Here is a 25,050-nt window from a genome sequence, read left to right as displayed (position 1 = left end):
CTGGCTCACTCCCAAAATGACTGCAGTGGCTGGAGCTGGGCCAATCCAAAGCCAGGAGCCAGGAACTTCTTCTGGGTCTCTCATGTGGGTGCAGAGGACCAAGTACTTGGGCCATCTTCCACTGCCTTCCCAGGCTCATTAGTAGGAAGCTGGACCTGAAGGGGAGCAATCACGTCTCAAACCAGTACCCTTATGGGGTGCTGGTGCCACAGGCAGTGGCTTCACCAACTACGCCACAGCACTAAACCCCTATAACAATTTCTTTAAATGTGTGAATACAGTGGGTACTTAGGGCTGAGAGTACAGCTTTCCATTTTTCATGCATTAAAGGCACAGAAAACATGTGGTCTTCATAGATTGCTCTTATGTATAAAAAGTATCATTTTTCTGTTGTCTTTTTTAAAAAAGTTATTTATTTCTTTGTAAGAGTGTGGCAGAGAGGGAGAAACACAGAGAGATCGTCCATCCATTGGTTCACTCCCCAAATACCCACAGCAGCCAGGTATGGGCTTAACCGAAGTCAAGACTTAGAAACTCCATCCTGATCTCCCACATGGATGTCAGGGACCCTAGTACTTGAGCTGTCTTGTGCTGGCTTCTCAGGTACACTAGCAGGGATCTGGGTTAGAAGTGGGGCAGTCATGAGGCCAGCACCATGGCGCAGTAGGTTAATCCTCCACCTGCAGCGCCTGCATCCCATATGGGCATTGATTCTAGTCCTGGCTGCTCCTCTTCCATTCTAGCTCTCTGCTGTGGCCTGGGAAAGCAGTAGAAGGTGGTCCAAGTCCTTGGGGCTTGCACCCATGAGGGCGACCAGGAAGAAGACCTGGTTCCTGGCACTTCTCTCTCTGTCTCTCCCTCTCACTGTCTGTAACTCTACCCCTCAAATAAATAAATAAAATCTCCAAAAAAAAAAAAAAAAAAAAAAACGAAGAAGAAGAAGTGGAGCAGTCAGGACTCAACTGACTCTGCAGTATGGAATGCTGCCATCCACAATGCCAACCCCCTTTTTACTGTTTTCTTGTGCTGAAATGGAAGTAGATTTCACCACAGGCACATAATGTGGATTTCTTTTGACTTTACATAATATGAATCTCTTTTGACTTTTATGGTAAGGAAATTTTCCCTGAATGATAGTATATATTGAATATACTCTTTAAAAAATTGAATATTCTTATTATTGAAAGATAGGGAAAAAGTTTAGATTTCCTTAAAAACCTACTCCTATGTTTAAAAATATGAGCATAAAGAAGTTATCTAAACCAAAAAAAGTTGTCTTAGTTTAACTGTCTGTAAAACGATGGACAAAATAATGTTTAAAGGGTTAGAAGTCCACCAGTCCTGAACAGTGTATGGTATTAGGCACACAAAAGCACCGGTGTTGACATGAATATATTTTTTCACACCACCTTGATTCAATGATGTTACCATTTCAAGTTTCTTTACCAAATTATGTAAAAGCAGATGAATAAGGAAATGTTAATTTCTTTTAAGTAATCCAGAGTGATTTTCGCTTTTTTTGACAATTTACCTGACAAAGAAGATATTCAATTTATTAATCTGAGTTAAGCTTAGAAAAAGTGTGCTGGGGCTGGCGCTGTGGTGTAGTGGGTAAAGCTGCCTCCTGCAGTGCTGGCATCCCATTTAGGCGCTAAGTTGAGTCCAGGCTGCCCCACTTCCGATCCAGCTTTCTTCTATGGCCTGCGAAAGCAGTGAAAGATGGCCCATGTCTTTGGGCCCTTGCACCCACGTGGGAGAGCTGGAAGAAGCTCCTGGCTCCTGGCTTCACGTCAGAGCAGCTCTGGCTGTTGTGACCATCAGGGGAGTGAACCAGCAAATGGAAGACTTTCTCTTTCTCTTCCTCCACCCACCCCCCTCCCCACACTGCCTCTGGCTCTGTAACTCTGCCTTTCAAATAAATAAACCAATCTTTAAAAAAGGAAAGAAAGAAAAAGTATGTTATTTGACATAAAGTCTGCCACAGAGTAAATGCGTGGTAATTGGCCCCTGAGAGGAGAGCAAAAGAATTCTTCCACCACTAATGTGAGCCCTGTAGAGCAGGTAGATCACGCATCTCACATTTAAACAAGTGAACAGTTCCAAGTATTAGCTCTCTCTGCATCCTGTTTTATCCCCAAAATGCTGCTAATTCATCTGTTTCTGCCCTAAAGTGATTTTATGATTTTGACCACTTGTAAAATAACACACTAATAGGGGCCTGCCCTGTAGCGCAGTAGGTTAATCCTCCACCTGCGGCGCCGGCACCCCATATGGATGCAGGTTCTAGTCTCAGCTGCCTCCTTCCAATCCAGCTCTCTGCTATGGCCTGAGAGAGCAGTCCCTGCACCAGCATGGGAGACCAGGAAGAAGCACCTGGCTCCTGGCTTCGGATCAGCACAGCTCCAGCTGTTGCAGGCCTCTGAGGAGTGAACCAATAGAAGGAAGACCTTTCTCTCTGTCTCTCCCTCTCAGTGTCTCTAACTACCTCTCAAATAAAGAAATAAAATCTTAAAAAAAAAAAACACTAATAATATCAGATAGTAATGCAAAAAGAAAAATAGGGTGGTGACTATCTTTTGCCATCTATCTCTACAGGGCAAGAAAATAAGCTTGTCCTAATTCTTTGCCAGTTTTTAATTGTTAATGCAGTTAGTTCTGAGAAATTAATTTGGGAGACTTTGAACAAAGCCACCTATCATTATGAATAAATGATTTCCAGCCCAAAAGCTTTTGTACAAATCTTTTGGCAGTATCTAATTTGAAAGCAAGATTATGGGCAAGAATACTATATTCTAAATGAACTATGTCCAGATGAGATAGGCTTTTGGTTTCACAGTATAATATATTTGCCATATTTTTCTTCTCTAATTCCTTATAAATCAAGATTTTTAGAGACCTGGCAACTAAAATGGAAATATTTGGCAATATTTATATTCGCAGGAACTTTTCCAGATTTTTAAATGGATTCTTCCTATCAATACCACAACTTTTATTTTTTTTCTTGTCAAAATGCCCTTTTTATAGAATGTTTAATTAGTTCTGCAGTCTTGTCAGTAAAGAAGAATATGATTCAATCTCTAGTTTTTGACAGGGCTCTTGATACATTAGAATTATAAATGAACATTCAGGGAAATAAAAAGGCTCCTTTTCTTTGGCAACTCAGTCTTTTTTTTTTAAATAAAAGAAATATTTCTTCTTGAGAAATACAAGGTTCTAAACATGTGTCATGTATTTTGTTGACTCCCTATTATGCTCCCATTACTTCTTCTGAGCAAACTTCTTCCGCCTTTTACCCAAAAACCTCTTTGCAACTTTTTTGGTAGTTGTAGAATATTGGTACTTCTCACTACGATCTGTTTTCAACAAAGACCAATTACTGCCTTTTCTCTGTTCGTTCAGGAATCCGATGGCCAGGGCTGCCCCTTCTGTCGTTGTGAAATAAAAGGAACTGAGCCCATAATTGTGGATCCATTTGATCCTCGAGATGAAGGCTCCAGGTGCTGCAGCATCATTGACCCCTTTGGCATGCCCATGCTCGACTTGGATGACGATGATGATCGAGAGGAGTCCTTGATGATGAATCGGTTGGCAAATGTTCGAAAGGTAAACCTAAACATGGGTTCAGAAAGGGGAGTGTGAGAACATAAAATGATGATGTCACAAAGGAGGATATGGGTATATCTGAATTTGGGAAAGAGGGATTCTGGGAAAAGAAGATGCCAGTGTAAGTGATGTTGACAAACTAATACAATGGAGAGAGTACTAGACTACTCAAGGTACTCTCACTGATTTTAAAATCAAGATGAGAAATAGTGGGAGTGTTAGTATTAGATTTAACATAATCATGGCAATAATCAATTCACAAAGAAGAATTTAAGAAAAGAAATTATTAAACTTGGAAATGGTAAAGCTGAGCTTGATAATAATTGTCTTTATTAAAGTGAAAAAGTGCCTGATAGAATTCTTTCCTAATAGGAAGGCCATCTTGGTATTTTAGTTTGAGGTTTGTTCATCAATACTGACAACTCAGAAAATTGATCTTGTCAAGCACACGGAGAATGGATGATACTGATTGGATTTTGTATAACCAACTTCACAAAAGACTAGTAAATGGAACAGAATGCCAGTTGATTAATTTCAACCCATAAATACAGTGGTCAAAAAAGCTGAATTCATAGTCACCAGGCTTCTCTCTCTGATGAATGATACATGAAATTCAGATTTTACTCAGAAGTTTTATATCCTGACAGAGAAATGGGAACAAGTGATACAGAATTGTCCGCAAATATGATACCACCTTTCTTCCTTATTCATGGCAGGCAAGGCTACTCAATCACGGCACTCATCCCTACCAAGTTGAAAAGACCTACAAAACCTTTTCAACTTTGACATCAGAAATTTCCATGGCATTTTCAGGTTCTGACAGCTTGAAAACTATTTGCCATCTAAGTAGAGTGTTGATACTGTATAATATGTAGCAAGGAAACACTGGGTGCAGAGAACAAATGAGACATTTTGTAGGGGCTCTGACAGAATTTGGCCCTTGGAAAGCACCTGACTTTCTTGATTCCCCTGGCCCGTGCTGTCAAATGGCATTTTCTTGGGATTTTTTTTACATAAAAAGTGTTATGTATGAAGAAGTGTTAGCATCACCCACAAAATCTATATCTTATTTCATCCTTTAATTTCAGCAAGTATGATTAGCTTTTGGTTTTGATTTATGTGTTCTTTGACTTAAGGGATGGAAAACATGAGGAAATTATTCCTTGGGAACACTAACTACCTTAGTTACTTCTCAACAATGAGGGAAAAAACAATCTCAAATTGAAAGAGAGAATTGAGCTGAACCTCAAAACAACTAGAGTTTTGACTTTACAAATACCTGAAATAAAGCACTAGTTCTTAATGTGGGGGAATCTTTGGGAAATGATTTAACTTCTCTCTTTTTTTCTTCTTTTGTATAAAAGAATAATAACAGTATCTTCTCTGTGAGGTGCTATGATGATTAAATGAAATCAAAGATTTAAGAAACTAGAACAGTGTTAATTCATTGAAATCATAAATATTTACTATTACCAATTATTAGTTAAAATTAATGTCATGTGATAAATATTCTCAGATATCCTCTATAATAGGAATTAGCAGAATTCATTTCATCTGTATGAATGTGAGAGCGCTATCTGTGGAGTGTCAGAGATAATGTTTGTTCTTTTGGAAAAGATACAACTTGGAATCCTGACTCTACAACTTACGGGTTAATACTGAGTTATTTGACTCAGTATCTGAGCCTCATATCTCCATCTGAAATAAATGAGAAAAATAGCACTCCTGTAAGTTTATAAGAGAATAAAATATTTGCATATTGTTTATTAATTTTCACTATTTTTTTTTTGACAGGCAGAGTTAGAGAGAGAGAGAGAGAGACAGAGAGAAAGGGATTCCTTTTTCCTTTGGTTCACCCCCCAAGTGACCGCCACAGCCAGCACGTTGAGGCCGGCGCACTGCGCAGATCCAAAGCCAGGAGCCAGGTGCTTCCTCCTGGTCTCCCATGGGAATGCAGAGCCCAAACACTTGGGCCATCCTCCACTGCCTTTCCGGGCCACAGCAGAGAGCTGGACTGGAAGAGGAGCAACCGGGACTAGTACCCCGTGCCCCAACTGGGACTAGAACCTGGGGTGCCAGCACCACAGGCAGAGGATTAGCCTAGTGAGCCATGGTGCCAGCCTAATTTTCACTATTTATGGCCCTTTTTACTGCAAACTAAAGATGCCTTTTGATATATTTAAATGCAAATATGCACCATATATTAAATATATATAATAAAATATTTAAATAATAATTATTATACATATCTACATAATTTCCTTGATTTTATAGCTTGCTTGCAAAACCTAATATATTTACTATGTGACCATTGAAGAAAAAGTTTTCAATCCCAAGTGCTGAATACACTGAGCTTTTAAGGAATATTTATTGAACCCATGGGTAACAAGGAACGACAGAAAAGTATTTGAGAAACATGTAGTAGCTCAAGGAGTTCAGGTGACTTAGGTAGCAGTGTTTTTTTCTAGCTAGGAAAAAAGCATTTCAATTTCCTTTACTTAAATGAATTTTCTTCTTCTTTAGAGTAATTTTTTCAAGAACTTTTTATTCCTTGTTGCTTGAGGGAAGCACCATTTGCTCTATATGAGTTTGGGAAAAGCTGCATTCTTAGCCTGTTTCCCACTAAATCAAGGTAAATCTCTAACCTTTTTTCTCTACTGGCATCGACAGTTGGACGTAAATGCTGGTAACATAAAATGAGAAGCCACATGTTCCAGGTTGACTCTAGTGGTTTTCCTGATCCTTTCAGCCTCTCCCTGGACCATGCATGTTTTGTTCTTCCTGACACATTGGTACACTTCTGTCAAAGGAGCTGAGAAATTTTTACATTAATCCTTTCTATTGGTTTATCCCACAAAAGGAAGAAAGCTCTCTGGTACTACTATCCCAGAAGTTATACTTCTATGGCTCATTTGGCAGTCAACAATATCATCTAATAAATATTTCACTACAGTCTGTACCATAGTTTCTATGGTGGAATAATATTTTAGAAATGTAAGAAGTTTTAATTATTTGTTTTGAGGTGGGGGATCATAGTCAACTCAGTCTCTATGTCAAGTGATGTGCCTCTTGTCAATTAAACTGATTATGAATTTTATACTGTTTCATAAATCTGCCACTTACCTTTTTAATAAACCCTGCATTTTGGTGTGCAGCCAAGCGTCAATCTTTTATGAATGATGGGAAAATATGGCTGTGACAGTATGTCCCCATAGTATTTCATCTGAACCTCTATTTCGGGAATCATACTAAGTTGTTCTATTTTACTTTGAGGACTGTCTTCTCCATTAATATTAATTTTTAAAGGCAGGGACATTATCTTCTTCATCTTTGTGTCCCCTGGCACCTAACCACATTCAGTAAATATCTGCTCAATGAACCAATTAGTGGAAGCACATTCACACATATTCCTTGTGGGCAGTGACTTGATATGCAGTTTTTAAAATTTTGCCAATCTGAAGACTAGATGTGTGTGAAAAGTCACAGGAATAAGTTTTATTCAGATCTGTCTTACAAGAGGTTATAAACAAGTATCAGCCCTTTTGAAAAAGTTAGCTCTACTATCCATATTTGCTTCATCACTTTTTTTTTAACCAATCATTCTGTTGCCTTATTTGGGCATTCATTCATTCATTCATTCATTCATGTTTAAAATGTTTCAGTTTCTCAACTTCAAGACTGACTGTCAGTCATTGTCAACAGAATGATTCAATTACTTTCCTGTCATTTCAAATACTCATCTCATCTCTCTCCTCTTGTATGAGCAAGTTGATGACTAACTATACTGTGAAATTGTTTCTGCCTGTCTTCAGCATATTGCATTCTTTAAATTAGTAACGCTTTCATCATAGCATAGAGAACTGAGCTGATTCTGTATTCCTGTTACTGTAGTAATATCCCACAGCTGGAGTGTATAAACAGTGGCATGCTGAACATATAGAATGTAGTTTTATTTATTTATTTTGTAAGTTAAAAGCAGTTAATAATTCTGTTATTTACAGAAGCAAATAGAACCCAGTGAGTCTATAGTATATTAGATTGGTTGCCTTCCTAGGCGGAAGATATTTTATATGATTTTAACTAGAAGATGTTTTTAATTGTGCCTTAATCTGTATCATGGCCTGAGTTCTCAAGCTTTCAGATTTCCAGGGTAATTGGATCTGACACGAGCCTTCAGAAAAGTCCAGTGTGTGATTGGTAGGACAGTCACAGCCTCTGTCCGATTTCTATCAGATCAGAGCTAAGAAAATGTACCTGATGCTACTTTGTTTTATTTTGCTAAAGATATGAGTAGTCAAACAGTTTATTAGCTATTGTGTTGATAGAACATGTTAATCACTAGATTCATAAGATTACGTACAAAATAAGTCCTATGATAGATTGACCCACTGAATGAACCCTAGATTAACTCCTAATGTCTTATACATGACATTTTCTTAAGATTTTTAAAAATCTTAATGAAGGACCATATTAGGACAAAAATTAATATGCCCAGAGATCATGGGAACTATTCTCTTTTAATATACATTTTCCTAATGTTGCCTTCATCAAGTAGGAGACATATTGCTAACTAAAACTATTTATTATTATCTAATTATTGCTTTTTCTATTAATAATAAGTATGGAGAAATGCTCTATGTTGTTCTTGATCCTGAAGTAAGATTTATCTGTTTAGATCAGTGTTTTTGCATCTTTTGTAGAAGGTTTTGACTTCCTATGTTTTTTATTTGAATTACAGCCTCAGGACTAGAGTCTATGGTAGGGCAGTAAGAACAAAGATTACAGGAAAAATGAAAAACAAAATAAAATTAAACTTCCCAAATGGTATAACATGGTTTTCAACTTGACAGTCCTACTTACTTGAGGATATTCAGAAATAACAAGACCATTTTTTGCACCTCACAATGACAGACATATGGGGGATAATGCTGCCATTGAGTGGCAAGACAAGAGATGTTACCCATCCTGTAACTCACCGAGGAAAAGTTTTTCTGACCACAGTGCCAGTAGATCTCACCTCTTAGTGTAACACTTAGCTGGAGTCAAGAATGACAGTAGCAATCTAAAAGCACAGGTTTTTGTTTTAATTGCATTCTGTTATGAATTTTCTCAAAGCTCTGAATGCAGAATACTGGTATTTTCTTTATAGATGAAAAAAAGAAGCAGCTACCTTCTCTAAGTATTGTATGATGTCATAGGAATCCTTGAAGACATGGTTAGATACTCCACAGAACTGGTTTGAATACATAGTGTGGTAGGAGCAGCAAGCACTCGAATGCTTATTCTCAGTTTGGAATTTACGTCCTCTGGTAGGCTGTCAGCTCCTTGAGGGCAGGAGCTGTGTCTTTGTCCTCCTTTCCTGATCAGAGCTTCACATGGTACCTGAGCACACGTAGGCCCTAGAAAAGGAGGTGACACTGGTGCTGTTCCATTCTTAAGTTGAATTATAAACCTTGGAGTCAAATGGCCTGGATTGATGTTATAGTTTTACTGGTATTATCAATATGAATTGCATTATTAAACTACTTCCTGTTAAAACCCACAGATTCCCACACTCCACCTCTGCTAGCCTGGCTGGTGCCTCAAGTACCTTGTCAGCAAAATCCTACCTATTCGTATTAAGATTGAATGATTAATACATATAGAACTATTAAAACAGTCTGGGCATCTGGTAAATGCGAAGTGTTGGTTGTTACATTTTTATATATATGGTGTTAAAAGTTCCACAAGTACCATTGTGTTTTAATAATTAACATCAGACTTTTTGAGACATTCATGAAAGTTTTTTTAACTCTTATTTAATAAATATAAATTCCCGAAGTACAACTTTTGAATTATAGCAGCTTTTCCCCCCGTAACCTCCCTCCCACCCGCAACCATCCTATCTCCTACTCCCTCTCCCATCCCATTCTTCATCACGATTCATTCTCAATTATCTTTATATAAAGAAGACCAACTTAGTATATACTAAGTAAAGATTTCAACAGATTGCTCCCACAAAGACACACAAAGTATAGAGTACTGTTTGGGTAGTAGTTTTACCATTAATTTGCATAGTACAACACATTAAGGACACAGGTCCTACATGGGGAGCAGGTGTACAGTGACTCCCATTGTTGATTTAACAATTGACACACTTATTTATGACGTCACTAATCACCCGAGGCTCTTGCCATGAGCTGCCAAGGCTATGGAACCCTCTTGGGTTCACCAACTCCAATCTTGTTTAGAAAATGCTATATTCAAAGTGGAAGTTCTCCTTCCTTTAGAGAAAGGTACTGCCTTCTTTGATGGCCCGTTCTTGCTGGGATCTCACTCACAGTGATCTTTCATTTAGTTTTTTTTTTTTTTTTTTTTTTTTTTTTGCCACCATGTCTTGGCTTTCCATGCCCATGAAACTTTCATGGGCTTTTTAGCTGGATCCAAATGCCTTAAGGGCTGATTCTGAGGCCAGAGTTCTGTTTAGGGCATTTGCCATTCTTTGAGTCCGCTGCATATCCTGCTTCCCATGTAGGATCATTCTCTCCTTTTTAATTCTATCAATTATTATTTGCAGACATTGGTCTTATTTATGTAATCCCTTTGACACTTAACCCTATATTTTTTGATCAATTATGAACTTAAACTGATCACTTTAATAAGTAAGATGGCATCAGTACATGCCACTTTGATGGAATTGAATTGGAATCCCCTGGCACATTTCTAGCTCTACCATTAGGGTTAAGGCTGAGTGGGCATGTGCCAAACTGTACGTCTCTCTCTTATTCCTGCTCTTATATTTAACAGGGATCACTTTTCAGTTAAATTTAAATGACTAAGAATAATTGTGTGTTAATTAAAGAGTTCAACCAATGGTATTAAGTAGAACAAAAAAATACTAAAAGGAATAAAATAGTAAGTTATTCCTCAACAGTCAGGACAAGGGCTGATCAAGACATTGTTTCTCATAGTGTCCATTTCACTTCAAGAGGTTTACTTTTTGGTGTTAAGTTAGTTGTCACTGATCAGGGATAACATATGATATTTGTCCCTTGGGGACTGGCTTATTTCACTCAGCATGATGTTTTCCAGATTCCTCCTTTTTTTTTTTTTTTTTTTTAAGATTTATGTATTTGTTTGAAAGAGTTACAGAGAGAGAGAGAGAGAGTGAGTCTTCCATCTGCTGGTTGATTCCCCAGTTGGCCTCAAGGTTGGAGCTGCTCTGATCCAAAGCCAGGAGCCAGGAGCTTCTTCTGGGTCTCCCACACGGGTGCAGGGGCCCAAGGATTTGGGCCCTCTTCCTACTGCTTTCCAAGGCCATAGCAGAGAGCTGGATCGGAAGTGGAGCAACTGGGACTCAAACTGGCGCCTATTGGGACGCCAGCACTGCAGGTGGCGGCTTTACCTGCCATGCCACAGCGCTGGCCCCAGTTTTTTGTTTTAGATAGAAGTGTTGGTGTTTAGGAAGAATTAGAGAGCAAAACTGTGTTATAACAAGCAGTTGGTTGTATTTCATTAATAATAGCATTGCCTACATGGATATAATTTCATTGTATGATCATATTAAAATAATTTGCTATTGGGCTGGTGCCGTGGCTCACTTGGTTAATCCTCCGCCTGTGGTGCCGGCATCCCGTATGGGCGCCAGGTTCTAGTCCCGGTTGCTCCTCTTCCAGTCCAGTTCTCTGCTGTGGCCCGGGAGGGCAGTGGAGGATGGCCCAGGTGCTTGGTCTCCTGCACCCGCATGGGAGACTGGGAGGAGACACCTGGCTCCTGGCTTTGGATTGGCGCAGCAGTGGTCCTGGCGGCCATTTGGGCAGTGAACCAGCGGAGGTAGGACCTTTCTTTCTGTCTCTTTCTCTCTCACTGTCTATAGCTCTACCTGTCAAATAAATTTAAAAATAAATAAATAAAATAATATGCTGTTAAGCTGTGTTTTATGTTTCAAACTTATAGAAAATGCAAAATTGCCAGCATATCAGCTGAAATATTATTTTAGGAGTAAATAAACTTGAAATGTCTTTATTTTCTATATAAGTAAATTGAAATGATTAAGTATTCTGTAAAGTAGAACAAAAAACTAGAGTACCCAGGTAGTAATTTCTTCATGACATCAGCTTTACTTTGTATTTTGGGAGCAAGAGGTGTTTATTTAAAGATTGTTTTTAGTGTCTACAATTTATTTCTTTATGCTCAGAATGTTCTTGTTTTGCACCCATTTTTATGAAAATATTTCTGAATTATATGTCACCCTTCCCTGCCTTCTCAAAAATGGTTACACAGCTGAGTGAACCAAATAGCATTAGAAACCACTACTACCAACACAATATATTTCTGGAAGCTTACATTTTCCTACAGGATTTAAGGGTAGGATATATGAAGGGAAGGGGACCATAAATTTAAATTAGAATCACACCTATATTTGGCTCAAGATGCAAAATTCATATAAATGTGTTTAAAATGTGAAACTTCAAAGAAATTTGAAGGTTGTGGAGACTGATCACAGCCTAGAGATTATGTCCCTCCCATAAGAGATTACTTCAAGGAGAAGCAGTATCCTAGTTAACAGTGTTTAGTATTTTAATAGAACAGTGCCCTTGGGGTTATTTCCACATGTGAGACTGTACTACTTTAAAGCAGACCCTATTGGGAATTTTGTTGACCCACCTCTCTGTCAAACCTCAGAGAAAGATGAACTCTTATTGCAGTCAAGAATCTGTCTCTGTCTTCTTTATTGCTTCTAATTTGTAGTATTTGAAAATTTCCAGAAGTTACTGGTGGACATGGATTATAATTCAAGTATTAAATTAGTGCATTCATTTTATACACTGATGAAATACCTACATTTTTTGTAAGATATCAGGGTGCCTACCTTTTGTTCTCACAGAAAGAAATTCAACATGATTTTCCTCTTACTTTGAGTGTTTTTCTGTTTCATTCTGCTTTTCTCCCTAAATTCTTACAGATTGATGCTTCTTGAAATGTGACTATGAATGAACAGAAAACTTTGCATTTATACACAACATTCCTCATATGAACTTTTATTTACTTTCTGAAAGGGACCTGAGAGTTGTTCCAAAATAAATAACATACATCACTTCTACTTAAACTATAATGTACACATGAATGGATATGAGTGTATGTGTTTGCATGTGTGCACGCTCAGTTGGTTTTTGTAGTATCTACCTTCTGAATAATATTCTGTATAGGCTGTTATGGTAAGTAGTTTTGATTTTATGTTCACAAATTAATATGAGCACAAAAAAATAAGAGAATACTTAGTGGCAAAGAAACTGTACTTATAATATTGTAATATATGTGATAACAAGATATATTCATGTGTTTCATTAACTTTCATACATTTAGAGAGAGAAACGTTTGTCGGAGTGTTTCCCATCAACCTTTTTACAACATGTATATGTACATTGATCAGATGTGAAAATTTATTAAGTAAAAATCCTGTTAGAATTATCATCAAATTGTCTTTGATTATCTCTGGGATTGTCAGTACCCTTATTTTATTAGTAATTGAAGAGAGTTTGCTCTTGTCCTGTTTTTATTATGACTTGACTGATCTTGAAATTTCTTACCAAGTGTTTTGCCATTTCCATTATAATGGATCCTATTAAAGCTTTTATAAAACCATTCTTGAAATGTGTGGCTGAAACCAAAGAAGAGTGACTAAAATAGAGTGATTCCCGATTATTATTAGTAATTGCTCAAAGTGCTGAGATAGGCTTTTGAGTACTACTTTGGCTTTTTCTTTCAGGGTTTTCTGTTAAAATTGCAAATGAGGATTTATCTAGTCTTTTTAGTAGTTTTTAGCATCACATTCTAAGTACTAAAGAATTCTGTAAATTTTGTCAGAGAAATGAAGAATAGTGTTTATCATTTCCAGAAGCAAAGGGCTGGGAAAAATTGATGAGCCTGTAGAAATAAAAGAATGCTATGTGGTCTTTAAATTTCTAAAGCCCCCAGATTCCAGACTATAAAGATGTACTCATCAGCTGCCAGGATTAAAGCATTCAAGAGAAATGGTTAGTTAGACAAATAAGCCAGTATGATCATAATACAGGCAAGAATCAAGGTAGATCCCATTCTCTGTGTATTGAAAAGAGCCAAAATGAAATAAGATGATTCATTCTAAAGTTCTGAAAGCAGTGTAATACTAGGGGGAAAAAAAGAGAATTACCTAAAAACAAGATAAAAGAATGAAATTACACTAATCAATACCGTGTAACTGAAAGAATGATTCGATTTTTTAACTTCTGAATTTACCTCTAAATAAATGACTCTGGATATTGTACAACAGATTCCATACAGTAAATTTCACATTCTATCCATTGTATCATATTAGTTAATCTTTCCACAGTTTACTTATATTTGCCATAACTTAAGCATGAACAGATAGTAAGGAAGGAGTGACAAAGGAAGTAGTTCATTTAAGCAGTGGCAAAAAAAGGAAATGACCCTGTCATTATTCATTAGGAGATCAAAACCAGATGAGCAGAGGCCGGCGCCGCGGCTCACTAGGCTAATCCTCCGCCTAGCGGCGCCGGCACACCGGGTTCTAGTCCCGGTCGGGGCGCCGGATTCTGTCCCGGTTGCCCCTCTTCCAGGCCAGCCCTCTGCTGTGGCCAGGGAGTGCAGTGGAGGATGGCCCAGGTGCTTGGGCCCTGCACCCCATGGGAGACCAGGAAAAGCACCTGACTCCTGGCTCCTGCCATCGGATCAGCGCGGTGCGCCGGCCGCAGCGCGCCGGCCGCGGCGGCCATTGGAGGGTGAACCAACGGCAAAGGAAGACCTTTCTCTCTGTCTCTCTCTCTCACTGTCCACTCTGCCTGTCAAAAAAATAAAAAAAAATAAAAAAATAAAAAAAAAAATAAAAAAAAAACCAGATGAGCAGAGATGAAATCTTTATCATGAAAGCAATAGAAAATGAAGTAAAGTGGAAAAAAAAGTAGTTACAATAATTGTAACAGATAAATAAAGGCTTACTCCCAGTATGCAAAAAGCACATTTAAATCAATATGAGGAAATAAAGTGATATGAGAGACAAGGATAAAAACCAGCAACTCAATGAAGTATACCCATGCTCAACAAATATTATGAATTTTTTTTAATTCTGTGTCAAGAAAGTTCAAATTTAAACATTGATGTAGGCCATTAAAAATTCCAATCAAGTGTGTAAAAATAAAAAAATACACCTTTGAGTTTTGTGTAATGGTAATTATTACACACAGCTGGTGGGAGAATAAATTGGTTTTGCCATCTGGACAGGAAGAGTCTTTTAAGTATGTTCATAAACTCTGACCCAATTATGAATTTATTTTCCTGTGCTCAAAAAAAGTCTATGATTCTTTCCTTTAAATTTAAAAGATGCATGATTAAAGACTTTTTTATGATACTGTTTTAGAATAGAGAAAAAATCAGAACCTAAGTGTTCATAGCAAGGGAATACCCATGTGAATGCCTGTTACATGCATATAATTCACCCTTTTGACAACTTGTTTCAAGAATGTTTAATGGAAGCTAAAATTCTTTTGGCTTTATGCTAACCAATATAGATGAGATACAAAATTGCCTAGATGACTAGGAGCCATTACCAATGGCTATGTGTATGTATTTTTCACAACCTTATATTTTCTATTAATTCTCACTATAGTGAGATTATATTTTATAGTGAATACAGAAAAAGTGAAATAACAGAAAATTTGAAAGTCACAAGGTGTTGAATACCAAAAGCAGTAAAATTCATTTATTATGGCAAACACTATGACAACATCTATAACTACACTTAGAAGCCTATTTCAATTTCCAAACTACTTTTCTTTTTATTTGTTATTTCTGTATTTACAGTATTTGCTAGGGTAAGAAGAGAAAGAAAAATGGTGCTAAAGTCAATTCTAAATTTGTTTTTCTGGTAACCTTTAGTAGTCTTTGTAAATAACAGAAAATACTCTGAGAGTCATTTCTATTTGAATTTTGAATAAAACTTTTAACTATTTATTTAGATATTGGATTTTGTTACTGGTGGCTTTCTTTAGGCCTGTTGGTACGAAGAATTGTCAAGGCCAAAATATGAAACAACAAGGTCAGGACATTTTATTTGAAGGTATCTCTAATGGAATTATATTTTGATGTTAAAGAAAAACAGACTGACTGAAACTCTGGATATGTTTTACCAGATTTCATTTTGTCTCTTCTGGTCAATGTTCCTAACTATATCATCCAAATAAAAATAAAGTGTTTTACAGAAGATTTTATTTTATAATATCCCCATAAAATGGATTAAATTTCATCTATGATCATCTATGATCAGCAGGTAACAGTATTGTAATGATTTTTCCAATAATAAATTGCATTTTAATGTTTTAGCTGAACTTTAAGTGCTGTTCATAGGAAATCTGTGTTGAAGTCACTTTATACGTTTATTATTATGGTTAATTTAAAAAAAAAAAAAGATGTTTGTTTTTTGTAATTAGTTGGCACAGCGCTTAGTTTGCTAGTTAACCACAAGTGAAACTCATGACTCCCTGTCAACAAAATGCTACTGTTGTTATTTACAATTTCAATAATTTACATAACTGCTACCCAGTGACTACCTGTACAGAGGAAAATTGTGTTATTCTAGAATTAAGTCATTTAAAATACCAACAGAAATGCACATATTATAAAGAATCAGTGTTATAAAAGGGTACTTCAAAAAGTTCATGGAGTAATGGAATTTCATTCCTAATTTTTTCATAATACACAGTTTGCATGAATTTCCTGAAGATCCTTCATTTGCATGGATTTCAAATATTTTTTGTACTAAGATAAATTTACGTTTTAATTCCGTTTTTCCAAAGACTTTGTGAAGCTCCCTTGTAGAATAAAAGAATCTAATGAAAGAATCTAAACACTCAGGCTATTACTTCACCACACATACTGGTTTGAATTCTGCTCTGAGGATTTTCATCATACTAAGTATCGAAGCTCTTCACATATTTCAAGTCAGATCCATTTCACTATTTAAACATGCTCATAATGTAGTAACTGCTTAAATATTAGTAATTAATTCAGTCTAAGCTGAAAGTGAAGTTCTAAACTGTGATGATAGGCTGTTGGCTCCATTACAATTCTGTGCCTTCTTTCAGGTAATAAGGGAAGTGGGAAAATACTTGTTGAAGTGAAGCTGTGGTGAGCCCAGATCCTATCTAGCAGACTTTGCAGTGCGTGCAGCTAGCACGGAGAAATGTCTGCAAGCTAAATGAAGAAAGCGCTGTGCATTCTGTGTGTATGTGTCTCGTGTGTGTAATTTGGCTTGAAAGTGTATGAATAGTTCTGCTTCTTGATTTTTCTTTGTAAAACATAGAAGCCAGATCAACGAAACATATTTGTCAGGTATCAGTTTGTTGCTTTGTTGCTTTGCGAACACTGTCATTTTTGCAGCTATGAAAGGTCGAGAATCAGATGCCCCGTGACATCTGATCTGCAGTGCTACAATTCTGGGATGCAAATAGCTTTACATTAGGAATTCTTTCTGCTCTGATGATTTGGGGAACAGTTTTGCTCCACAGGTTTCCAACTGTGACCGTGTGAAGCACCATGACTTTTTGGGTAGAACTGTTATTTTTTAGGAATTACTGGTGTCATTAAAATAAGTTGATGACTGTAAGATTCTACTTTTTGTCCTTCAGCATAGTGACAATTGAAAAAATATTTGTATTTATATGAAGGTAATAAAAATATATGTAGTAGAAGAATCACAAAATTGCTCAAAGGAAGATGTTCTTAGGATTGTTATATAAAAGCCTGTATGATTTTAATGAATTATGTTAAGTTATTTGGTACCAACTTTTAGTTTAGCAGTCATAAAAATATTCGGTTATATCTGAAATATGGACTAGAAACTTCTGGTGAGTCACTGAAATTTATTTTTCTTTTTAAATTTAGAATATATTTTTACACATGTAAAAGTGTGATAACATGATATATGTGTACAAAGTGTAATGGTCAAGTCAAGATGATTAGCATTCCCATCTTGAACGTTTGTCATTTTATGTGTTGACTACCATGGAACACTTCTAATTATTTTGAAAACTCCCTATATACATATTATAGATGACAGTTACTCTCCTGTGCTGTAGACCATTTAGATGTTTAGATTCTTCCTAGCTAAGGTAATTCCCTCTAACCTACCTCCCTCCTCCCCTTCCTGTTCTCTGATGACAACCATTCTACTCGCTACTTCTATGAGATTACTTTTTTTTTTTTAACTTTTATTTAGTCAGCCGGCACACCGTGCTGATCCGATGGCAGGAGCCAGGTACTTATCCTGGTCTCCCATGGGGTGCAGGGCCCAAGGACTTGGGCCATCCTCCACTGCACTCCCTGGCCACAGCAGAGAGCTGGCCTGGAAGAGGGGCAACCGGGACAGAATCTGGCACCCCGACCAGGACTAGAACCCGGTGTGCCGGCGCTGCTAGGTGGAGGATTAGCCTAGTGAACCACGGCTCCGGCTAGCTAACTGATAGAATTAAAAAGGGAGAGAACGATCCAACATGGGAAGCGGGATACACAGCAGACTCATAGAATGACAGATGTCCTAAAGAGCACTCTGACCTCAGAATCAGCCCTTAAGGCATTCAGGTCTGGCTGAAGAGCCCATGAGAGTATTTTAGGCATGGAAAGCCAAGACACTGTGGCAAAAAAAAAAAAAAAAAAAAAAAGAGGACCTAAATGAAAGATCTCTGCGAGTGAGATCCCAGTAGAAATAATGGGCCATCAAAGAAGGAGGTACCTTTCTCTGAAGGGAGGAGAGAACTTCCACTTTGATTATGGCCTTGTCGAAATAAGATCAAAGTCTGAGAGCTCAGGGGGCTTCCATGGCCTTGGAAACTTATGACTGGAGCCTAGGGAGATTACTGATGCCTAAAACAAGAGTGTCAATTTGTTAAGTCAACAACAGGAGTCACTGTGCACTTACTCCTCATGTAGGATCTCTGTCCTTAATATGAGATTACTTTTTCAGGTTCCACACATGACTCAGAATGTACAGGATTTGTTTATTTGTGACTTGCTTATTTCATTTAACTTAAGTGTCCTCCAGTTCTTTCCATGTGCTGAACATGACAGGATTTCATTATTATGTTGAATAAAATTTTATTTTGAGAGCCAGCACTATAGTGTGCCAGCATACCATATTGGGAGTGCTGGTCCAATTTCCAGCTGCTGTGCTTTTGATTCAGCTTCCTGCTAATGCCCCTGGCATGGCAGCAGTGCTTGGGCCCCTGTCTCCCATGTGGGAGACACAGAGGGAGTTCCTGACTCCTGGCTTCAGCCTGGACCAGCTTTGGCTGTTACAGCATTTTGATAGTAAACCAGTATATGAAATATCTCTCTTTCTCCTTCTCTTCCTTTACATTGGATGCTCAATAAATGAACAAATAAATTTTTTAAAAGGGAAAGTATTGTACAGCAGGTTAAGATACTGATTGCAATGTCAGTATCCCTTATCAGAGTGCCAGTTCAGGTCCCAGCTGCTCAGCTTCTGATCCAGCTTCCTGCTAATGCACCTGGGAAGGCAGTGGATGATGGCAGCATTGCCTGGGTCTCTGTCACCCATGTGAGAGACCCAAATGGGGTTCCTGTCTCCTGGTTTCAGCCTATCCCTGATTTGGCTATTGTGGCTATTTGTGGAGTGAGCCAGCAAATGGAAGATTTTCTCTCGCTCGCTCTCTCTCTCTCTCTCTCTCTCCTGCTTCTGCTCTTTCAAATAAGTAATTTTTTTAAAAAAAATTTAAGAATGGTAAATATATACCACATTTTCCTTATCCATTCATCTACTATTTGACATGTTGGTTGATTCCATATCATTGGTATTGTAAATACCACTGCAGTAAACCTTGGGCTATAGATATCTCTGTGATGTAATTATTTCATTCACTTTCTATAAATACCCAGTAGCCATTCAAATTTATTTTTCAAAGGCCTTTACAAAATAAGCATAACTGTGCATTCCTTATGTGTGGGCTGTGCAATGACTTTCTTGCGAAGAGTACAGTATGGGAAGGAAGAGAAAAACGCAAGAAACTTCACAGTGAATTAACCTGATAAACAGTACCTCAGGCGAGTAAGCAAGGTCAACATCGACCGCAATCAGTTCTGTTGTTTGTATGGGTCCTTGGCATGGTGTCGTCAGAATGGTACTTCAGTTCAGTGGTCTTCCTTCCAAAAACTTAAAATCAAAAGCCAACCATCAGACAAACCGCAATAAAAGGACATTCAATAAAATACCTAAGGCCGGCGCCGCGGCTCACTAGGCTAATCCTCCGCCTAGCAGCGCCAGCACACTGGGTTCTAGTCCCGGTTGGGGCGCCAGATTCTGTCCCGGTTGCCCCTCTTCCAGGCCAGCTCTCTGCTGTGGCCAGGGAGTGCAGTGGAGAGGATGGCCCAGGTGCTTGGGCCCTGCACCCCATGGGAGACCAGGAAAAGCACCTGGCTCCTGGCTCCTGCCATCGGATCAGCGCGGTGCGCCGGCCGCAGTGGCCATTGGAGGGTGAACCAACGGCAAAGGAAGACCTTTCTCTCTGTCTCTCTCTCTCACTGTCCACTCTGCCTGTCCAAAAAAAAATAAAAAATAAAATAAAAAATAAAATAAAATACCTAACCAATACTCAGCAAAACTATTAAGGCACCCCCCCCATCCAAGAAAAATAATGTCTAAGGAACTCTTAAGGAGAGTTGATGACTAAAACTAATGTAGTGCCCTAGATGAAATCTGTAGCTTATGATCCTATGGCATAGGACATGAGCTAAAAACTGAAAAAGTTGAATGAAGTATGATTTTTAGCTAATTAAGATAAAAGACACATTGTAACTAAGTGTGGATTTGAATACACATCTATTAGCCAGAATTATTAAATATTCCTTGGTATTATTAAAATTCAAATTAAATCATCAGGTACAGACATCAACTTTTATAAAGGTGGGTGATGTTAAGAGGAAAGTTACTTAGGGGCAAGCGTAAATTCTTTATTAATATGACTACTAAAAAGGATTCCCAAACAGATGAATATCAAAGCATGGTAGGTTATTTACAGGAAAATAAACTATGCACTTGAAACAAACGAAAAAACGAATGGAAGCAAAAAACCTAGATCTTCAAAGAACTGGCAGTGTAGCTACAAACTGTCTGGTAGTTTAGAACAGTATATTTATTATATTAAGGTTATTTGATTAGCTGGGATGATTTTTATACCAAATAGGGATCAGGTTATGCCACCTTAAGACACAGATACGTGCACATGTGCCTGCACACACACACAAATAAACCAAATCTCCCCTAAATAGAAAGTGTTACATGAGCATATGTACAAATTAAAGTATTTGTTACTGGGTTTTGGTGCTGGTTTAAATACCTGACAAAGATAGGAAACATCTGGTAACATAGAAACTTACCAGTTTTTAGCAGATAGACTTTACTACATTTAGTTCATTGTTTTTCCAAAAAAAAATTAACTTGAGGATTTCTTTTCTATGTGAAGACTTAAGAAAGTATATTAGGGTTCAAGCATGCTTATTCAAATAAACATTTTTAAAAAAACCTCTCCTGACTTAACTGACTTACAGGAAAATAAACTATGCACTTGAAACATATTTTTTATGAAACGAGGCAATTTCTAATTTTAGAATATACAAAGCTCTAAGGAAATTTTATATTACAGATAACCAAGAGCAGTGTGCATTGCTGCTTTGTGTTTTTCTGGTTTACTTATAAAATAAAACTCATAACAGGTTTCTTGAAAAATTTCCTACATTTGACTGTCTTTACACTTTGCTGTTCTTTCCTAGGCAATTCATACAAGAAACTTATTAAATCTATTCCTTACATAATACTAACCCTAAAGCACAATAAGAGGCTCTTTGCATCTGTTAATCAGAGGAAACTAAAGTAGTTTATTTCAGCAAATATGCAATGGCAAACACTTATCCAAACCAAATGCCTTCCACAAGGACTGAAAGACACATTCTTCACATTGAATAAACAGGAGTGTGTTTCTCTCTTTGCTATTCTAGTGCACCGACAGGCAAAACTCACCAGTCACATCACCTGGGTCCTCTCCCCTTGCCCAGAGAAGAAAGCCTCAGGCAGATCCTCTCCAAATCCCGCATCTCAGCCTGCCACCAGTGCCTCCTCGCCTGGATCTAATTCAGAAGGGCATAGCCCGTTCTCCCTGTGGTAGCCCAACTGGTTCGCCGAAGGTAAATCGTTGTCCTGGAAACACAGATATTGACTTTATATGACTATTATTGATTGATTGGGTTTTTTTACATTCTATTATTCATGTTTCTTGTATTCTTAATTGTTTATGAGTAACTTCAGTGAGTTTCTCATTTGTTTGTGTTGAGCCTACTGTCATATTCCTGGCTTTCTTACCATAAAAGTTACATAATTAGTCAGAGCACATATCTGTAGCCCCTGATTTGGCAAATAAATAGAATGTTGTTCTGTAAAATGGATTTAAAAGGTCATTATATGCATTAAAATAATTTGCATGCTGTTATCAAATGGTATTTTACACTCATTTTCATAATGTCATGACAAGAAAAATGTGATATGGGAGTATATTTGCATAAGGGTTTAAGGTGTGATAAATTACCACCTGTGTTTCAAGGTGACTCAGAAGAGGGAATTATATGTACTTTTTATATGTGGCAGAATTAATTACTATGAATTACAGTGTTTGTAAAGTAATTACATTATTGTTTAATATTAAAGATATAATTCTAACTGTAAATTAAGCCTACAGTTTATTTTAGTTCTATATGGAGTTTTTTCCAAATTTGATAAGGGTATATATTACTATTATTAAAATTTTAGAAATTAATTCCATTTTTAGATGCTTTATAGTCTAAAATTGGTTGGAAGGATAATATTTTTAGTAATATTTGCTTACATTACAATTCACTTCATTTTAAAAGCACTTAAAGTGATTAGAGAATGTCATTCATAATTATGTAAACAAAACAAAATTTTTAGTATTTTTAAATATTAAAGGCCCAAATCATTCATTAGATGAATCTTCTAATAATGATTGAAAGCTCTGAGAGCCACACAGATTCAGTTTACCGGTTTATATCTTCATGTTTCCATGTTAGTATCAGATTGACTTTTCTTTTTTCATTTCAAAAATCTAATAAATTCAAGTAATTATATGAGTAATGTTGTTTTATCATATGTGATTTTTTGCCAGCATTCTCATAATAAATGATAAAACACCAAAACCAGAACAAATTTTTTCATATCAGGTGTTCTATAATGCAATAATGAAAACAAAAGTTTAAAAAATACTCCTAATTTTCCGGAAGTATTACAAAGCAAATTGGTCTTTGAAAAGTAAAATGATGGCAGATATTTTGGTGGATTTCATTTGTAAACATGCTAGTAAATAAATTATTTCCATGAAATCGTTATAACATTGGAGTCATGATATAATTTTGATCTACTTTTTTCTGTGTAGTTTCTACATCATAACATTTGCATTTATATACTCATTTGTAATTTTCAAAAAGCCCAATGAAATATGTGTATGAGTTGTTCATTAAAGTTTAAAAATTTCATTAACTAATGCTAAAAAGAAAGTTATTAAAAGTCGGGTCTAGGAATCTAAAGTCTCCATTATGATTTAGCAAACAAAAGCAGTAATATGCTAGTACAGAAGTTATTGCCTACATGGTACAATTTTCAGGATTTTTTTTTCTCTTGTGTCTTTTTAGTCTTCTCCTTGCATGGTGAGAAAACAAGATAAACCACTCCCAGCACCACCTCCTCCCTTAAGAGATCCTCCTCCGCCTCCACCGGAAAGACCTCCCCCAATCCCCCCTGAAAACAGACTGAGCAGACACTTCCATCATGTGGAAAGTGTGCCTTGCAGAGACCAGCCAATGCCTCTTGAAGCCTGGTGCCCTCGGGATGTGTTTGGGACTAATCAGTTGGTGGGCTGTCGCATCCTGGGAGATGGCTCTCCAAAGCCTGGAATCACAGCTAGTTCAAATGTAAATGGAAGGCACAGTAGAATGGGTTCTGATCCAGTGCTGATGCGGAAACATAGACGCCACGATTTGCCTTTAGAAGCAGCCAAGGTAAGAAATATGCAAAGCAAAGGCTGAAAGACGTGCTTATACACTCCTCTGATGGGAGGCAGCAGAAAGGCCAGGCAGTGATTTTTTTGTTTCTTCGATGTTTTTGCCTAGTGTGGCACTTCCCTGCAGGTTTTTAATTATCTCCAAGGTATAAATAATCAAAAACTCATTAAAACTTGAACTTAAAAGAAGTCAGGAAGAAGGTCCTAAGTAATGATTTCATTTTAATGGTAAGACAGTAGACAATTTGCCAGAGATTTATTTCACTTTCCCTGGTTTCCTCTGCCAAAAATGTCTCTCATTAATTACTTGGTAGTGGTAGAATCAGCTGGTTTTTTTTTTTTTGGTTTTTTTTTTTTTTAACTCTCCTAGCTATATCAGATTTTGGGGGAAAAAAGTTGTATAATTATACGTATCATAAATCAGCTGTTGGAATTAGTTGTTTTTGCCTGGGACAGTACATTTTAGGCAGCCAGGTAAAATGAACTTTTCACATCATTAAAAACACCAAACATAGTTCAGTCTTGGTAGTGCCTGTTGAAGTGAAATGGACACTGTGAGAAACAATGACTTGATCAGGCCTTGTCCTGACTGTCAAGGAACAACTTACTGCTTTATTCCTTTTAGTATTTTTTTTATTCTACTTAATACCATTGGTTGAAGTCTTTAATTAACACACAATTATTCTTAGGTGTTTAAATTTAACTGAAAAGTGATCCCTGTTAAATATAAGAGTGGGAATAAGAGAGGGAGGAGATGTGCAGTTTGGCACATGGTCAATCGGACTTGTCCCTAATGGGAGAGTTAGAAACGTGCCAAGGGATTCCAATTGTGGTTTTTTTTTTTTGTTGTTGTTGTTTTTTTTTTAAGATTTAATTTATTTATCTGAAAGGCAGACAAAGCAAGGGAGAGACAGAGAGATCGTGCATCTGCTGGTTCACTCTCTAAATTACCAACAAGGCCAGGGTTGGACCAGGAGTTTCATCCAGGTCTTCCACGTGGGTGGTAGGGGCCCATATACTTGGACCACCTTTCTGCTTTCCCAGACACATTAGCAGGGAGCTGGATTGGAAGTGGAGCAGCCAGGATTTCATCCAACGCCCACATGGGATGCCAGTGTTACAGGCAGCAGCTTAACCTGCTGGTCTTGGAGACTAATATTAAAATAATGCCATCACTATTGATCTTAAATTGTTCTCTTATTGGATTAGTCTGTTCCTTCAAAATAATTAGTCTCTTCCTTCTTGACCTTGGTGACCTCATCTTATATTCAGGAAACAAGGAAGGAGTGGGAAGTGGGACATGTACTCAACTCCTGTGTGTGTTTGTATGTGCACA

The 25,050-nt window shown here is 37.3% G+C and overlaps 1 protein-coding gene across 16 annotated transcripts in view; it reads left to right on the top strand.

The window, feature by feature from the left end:
* CBLB (Cbl proto-oncogene B) overlaps nt 1–25,050 on the top strand; it is a 234,635-nt gene that overhangs the window by 157,481 nt on the left and 52,104 nt on the right. For all 16 annotated transcript variants that reach the window (XM_070072032.1, XM_008267006.4, XM_070072028.1 and 13 more), the window contains 3 exons: nt 3,400–3,603; nt 21,646–21,831; nt 23,347–23,712. In XM_070072032.1, the coding sequence (XP_069928133.1) occupies nt 3,400–3,603; nt 21,646–21,831; nt 23,347–23,712 (756 nt within the window). The remainder of the gene's footprint in view (nt 1–3,399; nt 3,604–21,645; nt 21,832–23,346; nt 23,713–25,050) is intronic.

The sequence above is a fragment of the Oryctolagus cuniculus genome, chromosome 4, assembly GCF_964237555.1.
Source record: "Oryctolagus cuniculus chromosome 4, mOryCun1.1, whole genome shotgun sequence".
In the NCBI taxonomy this organism is placed as follows: domain Eukaryota; kingdom Metazoa; phylum Chordata; class Mammalia; order Lagomorpha; family Leporidae; genus Oryctolagus; species Oryctolagus cuniculus.
The sequence above is the reverse complement of the archived record's forward strand: the minus strand, read 5'-3'. Positions and strand labels throughout refer to the sequence as shown.